The sequence below is a fragment of the Eleutherodactylus coqui genome, chromosome 1 (assembly GCF_035609145.1).
Source record: "Eleutherodactylus coqui strain aEleCoq1 chromosome 1, aEleCoq1.hap1, whole genome shotgun sequence".
Taxonomy (NCBI): Eukaryota; Metazoa; Chordata; class Amphibia; order Anura; family Eleutherodactylidae; genus Eleutherodactylus; species Eleutherodactylus coqui.
In genome coordinates, this window is record NC_089837.1 from 499,760,224 (window position 1) to 499,773,478 (window position 13,255).

Sequence of the window (13,255 nt, forward strand, 5' to 3'; positions counted from 1 at the left end):
GGGCGAACATTTACGCCCTGGGTGAGATGGGGTTCCAGTTACATCCTATGGATGGCATGGGCTTAGAAGCTGAACTCACGCCATCCGCAGCAGGAGCCAGGTGTGATTGACAGCTGGCCTCCCACTGCAACAGCGGGGATCAGTGTTACATGCAGCATGTAAAAGGTTCACAGAGGGAGAGCGCTGCCTGAACACCTCGATTCCGTGCACCTCTCTATCATCCCAAGTCCTCCAGACCTCCCAACTGATCTCTGCAGCCAACTCTCCATAGAGGAATACACAAAATGCAGTGATGTAGAGGTTGCCCTTATACCATCCAAGGGAAACCTCATCTAAGCCCCTTACACATCGATGTAACCTAATATGTAAAATAACACACTTGTAAGGCAGTGGTATCTGTCGGCTGGATGGTCACACAGAGGTGCTAGCAGATGGGACAAACATATTAGGAGTCTTGTGCCTCTTAATACAGTTATCACAGTAACACCAGTGTGGAGTTTACTTAGACCGGCATATGACATACTGGTCTAAATAACTGGCCCCGAATGTCTATTTTTCAGGAGAACAACAGAATTCTTCCCATTTGTAAAAGACAAACATTTTATTAGATTGTTCCATTTGAAGTCTTGTTGCGCCCCATAAACCAGTGACTTCAGATTACAAAGCCTTTATACTTGATTCTTCCTAATTGATCCTTGTCCTTGTCACACAGGAAACTCAAACAGTGATTTTCCAGAGTAGGTTGTGATTGATTATAGAGCCGCGTTTCTTGGAAGCCAATGACTGTGTTATTAGCCGTTGACATCATGGAAGAACATGCATGACTGTGCTACGACGTATGGGGTGGGAAGATGAGATATCATTTGCTTTAGGAGGGATCAATAATTTCTGTAGAGCTGGCTGTACCTTCTGAATTGTGCATTTCTATGTAAAGTGTTATTATCTTACTTTGCATTATCCATAAAACCTCTAATGTTGCACGCTGCTGCTGCTAGCTTCATCACTCCGTGCGACTACATAACTCTGCTATACCCGCCTTGATATCCAAACCACAGCCTGAGCGCCCAACCCTTTTCCTCTTGGACACCGACGCCTTAGTTGATCGATAAGGCCGCAGCAGCGACCGTTTATTAAGTCAACTCTCAAACAATCATTACGCAGTAGAATTCAATAGCTTATTAGATAATACTGTATATAGTAACATAGAAATAATCATTCCTCAAGAAACATGAAGTTTAGGAAGAGTTCCTGGAGGCAACTCTGGTATCTTAGATGCTTATTCCACCATACCCGTAGCACGCCCAAACTCCTTTAGCCTTGGCAACCACCTGACCTAAAGGTACCCATCCTGAGCAATGTCGCCCTGCCTGCATGTAACTCCTGAGGCCCGGAACCACCACCAAGAGGCCCAAGCACAGCTGCCCCCAAATACAACTGATATTTTACAATCCAATTTCTATAAGTAATAAACTGACTCCCAATATTATTACCTCCGAGGATGATTTCCCGCCCAAATGAATAATACCTAATTCGCTACATCAACCCAAAAACGTAACTCAATATTCAACTATCACTAAGAATTGGGTGGATGAGTAGAACAACTCTTCTTGATGCCTTAAATGTGCTCTCCTCACCTCTCCTACGTTTATAAATCATTCCCAAACCCCAACCACTTGCATCCCTCCAAAGCACCCATACTAAACTCTCCTCTTAAAGCTACAGTACCCCCTGCACACATAAGCCTTTCTCCTTTCCTCCTAACAAACCCCTTAACCCCCGTTGCTCCCTTTCCTTTTTAAACCCCCATCAAGCCGCCTCTTCTGCTAAACCTGCGTCCCACTCCATGGCTCTCATTACGATAACACTGTGATCTTGTTGATAGATGACCATCAAAATAAAGGTATGAAATAGAGATTTGAGATATATAGTTTAAATGGCCACTTCATTAGAGACTCTCACCCTTTCCCGAATGGATCTTCCCTGTATGGAAATTAAAGCCGTGACTCTGGAGTGCAGCATAAAATCCTGTGACAAGTTCCCCGTGGATCAGTTTCAGTGTGAATCCACATTAGATTGGAAAATCAAGTGATCTGAGTTACTTCTGGTCATCGGGGCTAGACTAGCCGGGGCCAGCACTTCACTGCCAACCTTGACCTCAGCAATGGGGATTTCTTGTGTAGTGGTGTGCAGAGTATTTCAAGAGTGATATAATTGAGAAAGAACATCTAGTGAGAGGGGATCCCGTGGACATAAACAACATGTCGATGAAAGGGGTCAGAGGGGGATGTCAAGAATTGTTCTGCTGAACAGGAAGTGCAAAATCAAGCAAATTGCAGTGAAATACAACACTGGTGCTGCAATTGTGGCCAAAAATACAGCTCTGTATTTCTTATCACAGATGGGCTATAACAGCAGATGACTAGTTCTAGTGCCACTGACTAAGAACAACGGAAAAATGAGACTTTAGGAGGCTAAAGAGTGCAAAAACGAGATCACTAAGTGGTGAAAGAACATTGCTTAGTCAGATGAATCCAGATTGCTGTTGCATCATGCTGATGGGACAGTCAGAATTTGATGTAAGCGGCATGAATCGATGACCCCTTCCTGTCAGCTGTTCAGAGCATGTCACTACCTCTATCTAATTTGTGACAATTGCAAAAAGTTCTCCTGCCCATATGAGCTAGTATTCCTGTAGAACCATTTCAACACCTAGTGGAATCTTGGCGAATTGCTGCAGTTCTAAGGCCTCATGTCCACGGGGAAAATCAGGCCTGCTACGGATTCTCCATGTAGAATCCGTAGCGGGTCCCTCCTGCCCCGCGGACATGAGGCATAAAAATAAGAATTAACTTACCACTCGCCCGCTCCGGATCTTCCCTTCGCCGAGGCTTCATCTTCTCTCCGTCGCGGCCGGATCTTCTTTCTTCGGCCCGGCGGATCCGCAGGGCACGTCGGTTGCGTGCCGCGCGCATGTGCCGGCCCAAAGAAAAAAGATCCGGCCGCGACGGAGAGAAGATGAAGCCGCAAAGAAGAGAAGATCTGGAGCAGGTGAGTAAATTCCGATTTTGGTCTCCCGCGGATCCGGACGGCTTCCATAGGCTTCAATAGAAGCCCGCGGGAGCCGTCCCCGCGGGAGACCCGCACGAAAATGGAGCATGGTCCAGATTTTTTCATGCTCCATTTTTAAAAAAAAAATCACTTTTATTGACCATCCGCGGGTATTTATCTACCCGCGGGTGGTCAATGCATCCCTATGGGGTGCAGATCCGCGGGCAGGAGAAGAGTTAAAATCCGATTTTAATTCTTCTTTTGCCCGTGGACATGAGGCCTAAAGGTCAAAGGATGTCCAACGCTCTACCAAAGGTGAGTCTCTAATACAGTAACCATTCAGTGTAGATGTAATATGGAGCGGATATCTTGGCTGTTTCCAACTTTTTAAAAGCCCGAAAACAAAAAGACGCAGTCAATAATATGAGTAATATTTCACTTGAGAAATCTTTAAAAGCCCAAACACTTTCTTGAAATTAAAAGCTGTTGACAACAAAGTAATAAAGATTCTCCTCCGCCGTGTGCAATATTCACAGGATCAGCATTACAATGGTATGTTTATTCTCGGCGGTGGGTCAGTAACTCGCGTTCCACAATGTCGGTTTGACAGACTCGCATTCCCAAACATAATTAAACTCCAGGAAGAGAAGATCCTTTAAAAGTTAACAATTGCTCGTCAAGTTCTCCTTGACTGGAGATATGTAAAACTCATGAGCATAACTTGTTCCAGTCTCGGAAAATATCAAAGAGCAAGAGTGAATATCAGGTAGGGTAATTTGTCTATTTACCTCTGTCTTCCCATCATTATTTAAACTTGAGAACATATCACAGATAGGATGCTCTTCATGGCCTTATTTACCCTCTTCCGGATTTTCAGTTTTACTTCCATGGCCTTAAAGGGGTTGTCCCGCGCCGAAACGGGTTTTTTTTTTTTTCAACCCCCCCCTTCCCGTTCGGCGCGAGACAACCCCGATGCAGGGACCTAAAGAAAGCTTACCGGAGCGCTTACCTGAATCCCCGCGCTCCGGTGACTTCTATACTTACCGGTGAAGATGGCCGCCGGGATCCTCTTCCTCCGTGGACCGCAGCTCTTCTGTGCGGTCCATTGCCGATTCAAGCCTCCTGATTGGCTGGAATCGGCACGTGACGGGGCGGAGCTACACGGAGCCGGCATCCTGCACGAGAGGCTCCATTGAAGAAAGCAGAAGACCCAGACTGCGCAAGCGCGGCTAATTTGGCCATCAGAGGCCGAAAATTAGTCCAAAACCATGGAGACGAGGACGCCAGCAACGGAGCAGGTAAGTAAAAAACGTTTTATAACTTCTGTATGGCTCATAATTAATGCACAATGTACATTACAAAGTGCATTAATATGGCCATACAGAAGTGTATAGACCCACTTGCTGCCGCGGGACAACCCCTTTAACATACCGTCTTTCTGGTCTGCTCAGATTCAAACTCATGTCATTCGGCAGTGCTCACCATTCAGTCAACATGCATTGGTTACCTAAATCTGTTGCCCAATTATTGATCCTACTTGACTCTGATGCTTGCTCTGTTTGTCCAGTTAGGATTGTGTATAAGCAGAGCTTCGGCCTCCGTCCTCAACTTCAACTGCAGTTTGGTTCTGTTGCCGATGTGCCGGTCTATGCTCGCTGTGGTCCGTACCTCGAAAAGAGTGAGTACACTATATAACTCTATACTGTTCTTCACTGTTATGACTTGTAACTGCATAAGTAGATGATTTGTGGTGCTACTTACATCTTTATCTTAGGGGCCTTTTCCATGAAAGGATAAAAAACCGATTGCCGATCAACGAAATTGGCACTTATCTACCGGGCCTATGCACAGACTAATGAAGACTCTATTAGGTGATGAACAATCATTCCTGCAATCATTTGTCTTCCCATGGAGCTTCATAATTTTTGTTGGCCGAACATCCCCCATGCACACAAGGACATGAGCTGTTGATAAAGATAATTTTTTCTGCCACATTGAAGATGTGATCATCCAACGAATGGCCTGATGATAGGGTAAAAGAACGTTTCTAGGAATTGTTCTTATTCGATCATCTGGTATGAAAAAGCCTTTATTCACAATTGGGTTGTGGGTTTCTGTCAGGCTTTTTGATATTTTTGATGGCAATCACAAATTGTCAATTTCTTTCCTAAAACTGATCTTGCATAGCTGCCATGGCTCTCCAATTTTCAATCACATAGTACGTCTTCCAACAAGATTGAGTCTACTTCAAAAAGTTATGAAAAGTTGAAGATGAACCAAAAATTGGGCAGCCATAGTGAAGTCTTTTTGTTTTTTTCTAGTTTGCTCTCATATTCATAGAATCATAGACTAGTAGAGTTGGAAGGGACCTCCAGGGTCATCTAGTCCACCCCCCTGCTCAGTGCAGGATTCACTAAATCATCCCAGACAGATGTCTGTCCAGCCTTTGTTTGAACACTTCCATTGAAGGAGAACTCACCACCTTCCATGGCAACCTGTTCCACTCATTGATCCCCCTCACTGTCTAATATCTAATCTGTGTCTCCTCCCTATCAGTTTCATCCCATTGCTTCTAGTCTTTCCTTGTGCAGATGAGAATAGGGCTGATCCCTCTGCATTGTGACAGCCCTTCAGATATTTGTAGACAGCTAATAAGTCTCCTCTTCTCTAAAATATTACATTTTCATAGTCTTTTTTGAGACTGAAGCTTCATGTTATCCTTTGATACCTTGAAAGACATAGCAAAATTACCACACCCTTAGGCCTCGGTCACACGGGCGTTTTTTCCCGCAATTTGCGGATCGCATAACGGATGCGCATCCGCAAATTGCGTGACCGGGGCCGACGATTCGCTGAAAAATCTGCAGCTAGCAGCGTTTTCGGCGAAACGGCCCAGCACTGCCCGCTATCCTCTGCCACAGCTGTGGCAGAGGAGAACGATGTTCGCCCATTGAATTCAATGGAGCCGGCAATACAGCCGACTCCATTGAAAGCAATGGGCTGCCGGCGAGCGCGGGATGAATTTTCGGGAAGGGCTTAAAAATATAAGCCCTTCCCTGAAAAACATCCTAAAATGTATATAAAAAAAAAAAGTATACTCACCTTTTTCTTGCAGCCGGAGTTCAGCCGCATCCGGCCGGCAGTTCTCCTGAACTCCTCTGTGTAGTATTCAGCAGGCAGGGATTTTAAATCCCCGCCTGCTGAATGAGCTGCCTCTGATTGGTCACAGCCTCACCAATCAGAGGCAGCTCTCACTCACCCATTCCTGAGTTCTCAAATCCTTTATCCACCAAGATCAGGATATATTAGTAACTATCTTCATTCATTTATTAAAGAATCAATTATCTAGATAAATCTATCTTGATGTCATCAGTCATATGTCTGCCAAGTTCCTGTACGGACAGACCTATGAATACATCTTAGACTATTGACCACCTGGTTCTTGAAAAGTCGAGGGTCCTTGAATCCTGAATTGATCTAGTTGTTGATTATATCTACCCATTAGGGTGTGGAACTATTTGCTCATTTAGGCTAAGTCTTATATGAACTGTGAAAAAAGTGTTTGGTCAGTCCATCAAATTGAATCAATAAACTAAAGTGCTCAACCAAACCAAAAAATAGACTGGGATAATAGACTGCGTTGAGGTGTGACCCCAAAACGATCACACTACAACACCCCAGATCTATACGGGATACAATTTGAAATATCGGTCTCTCTTACGGGAAGTTTTTACAGCACGAGATATAGTACATAGTATATAGTACGAGATTTATGCAGCTATATCCGAGACGTATGAATCTAGTCTCACTCTGAAAACTTCCCGTGTGGTAACACTGTGACACCTATGAGCACGTGTGTTGGGTTTTGTTCGTTGCTGTTGTCTTGTCCTTGTCCTTTATTTCGATGGAATGATGTAACAAAGTTATAAAAGTAATCATGAACTGGATATATATGAGTGTGTATGTATATGTATATGTATATGTATATATATATATATATATATATATATGTGTGTGTGTGTACATGCATGTGTGTATGCCTATATGTATATAGATATATGTATATAAGGGATATTTGAAATATTACGCCACAGAATCATCCTGAAATGTATTGAACAAATCGCGTGACCATATTCTTAGCTAAGGGAACCATATGCTGAGATAAGATAAGAACTTTGAGCTCCCAGCACTCCATCAAGAGGTTATTTACTGTGACTTAATAGTTTCTGGAAGGTATGCAAATGAAGAGTCAGAATGTATCCAATGAATGCCATGTGATGTCTAAGAATTAACCAATCAAAGGTCGGATTGAGAAACGGACCAAAAACTATGATATTTCTTAGAATAATGAGATGTAACCAATGGACGAAGAAGGGTGTTGGATTGGAAACTAACCAATAAACTTGCATAGTTAATTGACCAATGATGTTGTGGCACCCCAATGTAAGGGAGCTATAAATAAAGAAGCCTGACATCGATTGGGTGGGAATTCCTTGATGAATCCATAACTGTGTGGGCTCTGTCATTTAATTCCTCCGTCATATGACGTACTGAAGTCGAGGTGTGGCAGCCCTACTGCACGGGCCACCTGGACTTCAGTCGCAGGGTACACTCTGCTGTCCCTCAGCAGGCTATCGCCGTAGCATGGGTCATATGACGTCATTCACAAGGTACACTCAGCTTTCCCTAAACGGCCATATATTTTTGCCGTAACACCATTCTTATTCTTTCCATGAAACTCAACATCATACATTTGCACAAATGTCATCTTACAGGTCTCTAGTAGCGAATGCCTGATAGGCGTACTTGAATAATGTATCTCTGAGGGGGTGGACTGGTTCTCATTGAGGAGGTCCAGTTGAGCTATGGAATCATGTGAACAATGCTTCATGGGAAGACATATGCAAATTAGTTTCTCTTTTCTACCTTTAGTTGATCTTACAGAGACAGCTTTCTTGCTTCTGAAGAATAGTTAAATTGCATACTTGTATTGCATTTCACAGGAATCCCAAGTTTATTATCCAGTTAGTGATATTTTCTACAAGGTGTGGCAAGTTGGGGAATATGTACCCCAGAGGTTGATGCAGAAGTGGTGCAAACAAGCCATTTTTCCTTGCCAAGGTATTTAGATACAGAACTAGGGCAATATACCGAATCCAATTCACCGAAGAGCCGATGTGGACCCCACATCATATGTCATCTAATTGTTTCTGATGCATTGGGTTTTCCTGCCATCCTATAGAAAATAACGCATTGTGATAACAGACTCGGCTCTGCTACATCTGTATGCTTGATACGAGTTTTGAGCTGAACTCTAGCGTTACCATAGTAACTCATCTGTCGCTGCCATCATCTGGATATTTTAAATTTGTATATTTTATTTTTATATACAGATCATAAGCAGGAAGACCAGAAGGCTTCTGCATAAGTACAAATCATTTCACGCAGCTTGTGGCATCACCATATGTGTCTTTTCAGGTACAGTAACCTTAATAATATGGTTGTTGTTTTTGTTCTTACTTCATCGATACAGGAAATCCCTTTATGTTCACGTACAATCTAAATTTGACCCTAGACATAAGTTACCTAAAAGCAATCCTCAGGAACATAGCAAAAGGCTCACGGGTCCTGGTGAAAATGTTTGTGCAGCATCCCGTAGGGTAACTCAGGACACAGGGCATACGTGGAGGAGCTGGGAGAGTAGAGTGGTCACTTGTAATAGTGGCACCTAACAGGCTCCCTCCCGGAGGGACACATGCAGCCTCGTCTGGAGCAGCGCTGGACCTCTTTCAGACACCCCTAGGAGAGGAATGGCCAATAAACATAAGAACAGGAGATAACATTGTCACGGGTGACGCCACCGTTCCGTTACCCACTGGAATGACCCTCAGTGGTAAATAAAGGAATCGCGGACTGTGTAATTTACCTCAGGTCCCTGGGAACAGTCAGGGCCTGGCAAAACTTGACTTGATAAACGTGATACAAGGCACAAATGCAAAAGATGGCCGTGCAGGCAAAACAGCCAATTGGAGGTCAGGGAGGAAACAGAGGATAATACAGGTCCTGCAGTCTCAGTTATCTGACAGGAACCACTCCTGGTAGTGGAACTCTCCAGAGGAGGATAGGGGTAGGGTCACTCCACAGACATTCTTGGGTATAGTACCTCTGCACAGTGATCTCAGCCTTCTCACTTCTCACATACTCACTCTCATACTCTCTCTTGCTTCTTTCGCTTTCTTTCATTCACGGTATATGGACCCTCAGGACCATCTCTTCACCACATGAGGGTTGAAGGTACCCCCATGTTACCGGTACTCCACTCCACTCTTAACCGTAGAAGATTACAGACTGGCTGACTCTCTACCACACCCAAAACACTCATACTTATTGACTACACAAAACATGTGACTACTGGAGGGGACTCTGCGTTGGAAGAGCTATGGTTCCCTAACAAAAAAAAATTATAGATCCAAAAAATTCAGCCTCCTTCTCAGAGGCCCCTGTGAAGTGTGGGACAGTCTAGCCGATAACCTAGCACCGAAACCGTCATCTCAGTAAGAGACCTCCAAATGGTAGCCCACATAGCTCCGGAGAACATTCTTCAGTCTTTGCTCCCGTTACATAATTTATCATTTCTTCCCAGGGCTTCAGTAATCAAGGTGTTCAGAGACTTTAGAGAAACATACAAGTCTACCACACCCCTGACTCCTTTTGAAAAAAACGCGAAAGAGACAAACTATAAAGCTAGGAAACTTGCCTACCTTCGTAAGCAATTTATCTCAACCCAATCAGGGGTCAAACCTACATTCCTGATTTCCTGGGAGAAAGAACTAGGTATGCATCTTTCAGAGAATGATACTAACTAATACTAAACACATCCTTTGGCCTCTCACCATGTGTCCTCTCACAGGAATCCCACTATAAAATCTTAGTTAGATGGTATAAAACTCCTCAATGGCTATTTGCCTACAAATTAGCACCTCATGGAAGATGCTGGAGATGCGATAATCAAGTAGGCTCCTTCCTCCACATATGGTGGGAATGCAGAACCCTGACACCCTTTTGGAATGGAGTAGAGAAAGTACTTCAAAAAATTTCTCCAAACTTCTCGCTGTCGCCAGAGATAATTTTCTTATGGAAACCATCCACTTCCTTCCACCCCCTGAAGAATAGGCTGATTGCCTTACTAGTGGACACAGCAAAAGTCTTAATTCCTTTGCTCTGGCAGCAAAAAACCCCACCCAGATTGGGTCAATGGAAGGAGAAGGTAGATATGCTTTATAATTTAGAAGAACTCCCCAGTTGGAATAAGCAGCATACTCATGAGAAATTCCTCCAGATATGAAACCCATGGCTGAGTGTGAGGTCCCTGAACATGTTTGAGCAGTGACACGCGGGTTTTCTACAACTAGCTGGTTCATCGCCTGGTATTCGGAAGATGATCTTAAAAGCCCCTCCCCCCCCCCCACTCCTTCACCCCTACCCCCTCCTGCCCCTCTTCACTTTCTTTCTTTCTTCTCTTCTTTTAAAGTTTGTCAGTTGTTTACTTCATATTTGGGTTTGCATCTTAGCCTATGCACTTGCTGACCTTACTTGAGATTTACTTACCACGAAAAAGATTTATGTCCAGAAATATACTCTGGTTAGGTCCGCTTCTAAATGTCTTCTTTAAGTGCAGCACAGAAATCCGGCTACGTCATTTCATATGTTTACTGCTTGTTTTGAATGTAAAAGAAAACTCAATAAAAACTGATTTACAAAAAAAAAACAAAAAACACGGGACTAGACAAATATTGATACATATGCAGAGATCTCCCAGTCTCATGCAGACATTAAAGGAGATGTCCCGAGGCAGCAAGTGGGTCTATACACTTCTGTATGGCCATAATAATGCACTTTGTAATGTACATTGTGCATTAATTATGAGCCATACAGAAGTTATAAAAAGTTTTATACTTACCTGCTCCGTTGCTGGCGTCCTCGTCTCCATGGTGCCGACTAATTTTCGCCCTCCGATGGCCAAATTAGCCGCGCTTGCGCAGTCCGGGTCTTCTGCAATCTTCTATGGAGCCGCTCGTGCAGAATGCAGGCTCCGTGTAGCTCCGCCCCGTCACGTGCCGATTCCAGCCAATCAGGAGGCTGGAATCGGCAATGGACCGCACAGAAGCCCTGCGGTCCATGAAGACAGAGGATCCCGGCGGCCATCTTCAGCAGGTGAGTATGAAGACGCCGGACCGCCGGGATTCAGGTAAGCGCTGTGCGGGTGGTTTTTTTAACCCCTGCATCGGGGTTGTCTCGCGCCGAACGGGGGGGGGGTTTAGAAAAAAAAAAACCCGTTTCGGCGCGGGACATCTCCTTTAACCTCTCATTTGCTGCAGCTGTGCAGTACACATAACAAGACACTAGACAGTTTGCACAGTGCATCTACACAAAAGACATTACCTGTATGACATTTATAGAGGCGCCAGGAATATACATTCTGGGCCACTAGATTTGGCTTGGCCTTCCCTATTGCCCCTATTTGTGAGATTACCCAGTAATACCCACTTTGTGCTCCAAAATCATAAGCCCCCTCTGGCACGCCTATAGTGGTTATTCTGTGCAACCATAAAGTCAGCGTGGTCTTCCTTTGCTCCTAAAATGTAATAGTGGTCCCCTTGTTCATACCCCTTAAGTAATAATGGTCCCTCTATATGCCCCTGCACCAAAGAGTAATAGTGGTCCCTCAAAGTATCATTTTTCCCTCTGTGGCCCTTTGTGTATTTCCCCACAGGAATAAAAATGGCTTCTCTGTGTGACCTCCCCAGGAATAATAATGGTCCCTCTGTGCGCCTCCATAGGAATAATGGCTCCTCTGTGTCCCCCCGAGGAGTAATAATGGCTCGTCCATGCATTCCCTCCCCCCTAAGAATAATACTGGCTCTTCTGCGAGTCCTCCCCTCTAGTAACAATAATAGCTCCTATGTGTGTCCTCACCACCAGGTATAATAATACTCCTGTGCATCCTCCCACTCCGGCTTAATAATAGCCTCTCTGTGCATCTTCCCCCCTCCCTTAGAATAATAGTCTCTGTTGCCCCTGCTGGACCTCATGCATTATTGATTTCATCTCCTCATTGCTAAGTATGGCATCTCCTCAACTTCAGTATCTCAGAACACTAGAGGAACCGAAGTTAAGGAGACAGTTGAAGAGGATGCAACTTGTACACCCTGCTGTTGTGCGCCTTTAACAGGGCCTCTAATGCATGGGGCCCCACTTACGAGGAGAAATGGAAAGATGATCACTAGCCAAGGCCTTACCTGTTGCCAGCATCTCACCCGGGGGCTCTAGGGACCGCATCGCTACTTTAGGACGGCTGCGGGAAGAGCCCACTCCTGGTGGTCTTGGTGGTGCCTTCTAAAAAAAAGTTGCGGTTGCAAGCCACAAGGCTAGGCCTCCCGAATGATTAATATTGTTTACTTCCAAACCACATCTTTTACCACAGAATGGTAGTTTAATAATGGAACTTCAATTAAATCACAGGTCGTGTATGTCCAAAATTCAGCTGGTCACTCACTGTAGACAGTGGACCGTGCAGGCGGTTCTTGGGTGTTTGGACACCGCAGAATAATGCCTTTCTCAATCCCTTCTTCGAGTCCTGTTAGAACTCTGATACTTACTCCATGATGGGGCGATTGACCTTTTCCCACTGCTTTTTCCACTGGGATCTCTCACTGGTTGAAACACATCTGTCTACTTTATATATCTTTTGCAACATCCATTTCCACTAAAACAACTACAGTCACCTGACCTATCAGAAACATAAACCGGCATAATAATAAAACAATAATCAACTGAAAAAAGGGAGCCAAGGGTATTATCCTTCTACACGCTAGCACTGCACTGTGCAACAAAGCGATAAAATCAATGATACGTGCTACAATGATCGTGGAACGTGGCGAAGGGTGCCCATTGTGACTGACCACTGGCTATCCTTCAAATCCCCCGTAAAACAAGACCATATGTCTTGAAGGTGGAGAGAAGTGGTTCACAGGGATATATGGGGCCAATTACTATGGGGAAACAGTATGATAAGGCATCTGCCCTATCCCTCTTTCTCTCTATTCTAGCCATTGGGGAAAGCAGTCGGGGTGGCTTTATAAACCAATCAAAATTTGCAGAATCTGTTGAAAAACATGTGCATTGTCTGATGCTGGATAGGTAGTGC

The 13,255-nt window shown here is 44.4% G+C and overlaps 1 protein-coding gene across 2 annotated transcripts in view; it reads left to right on the plus strand.

The window, feature by feature from the left end:
* NOX4 (NADPH oxidase 4) overlaps positions 1-13,255 on the plus strand; it is a 176,707-nt gene that overhangs the window by 38,098 nt on the left and 125,354 nt on the right. Inside the window, exons 3-4 of one of the 2 annotated variants that reach the window (XM_066587077.1) lie at positions 4,616-4,726; positions 8,442-8,526. In XM_066587077.1, coding sequence (XP_066443174.1) covers positions 4,616-4,726; positions 8,442-8,526 — 196 coding nt within the window. The remainder of the gene's footprint in view (positions 1-4,615; positions 4,727-8,441; positions 8,527-13,255) is intronic. The other variant, XM_066587086.1, reaches the window with a different exon arrangement.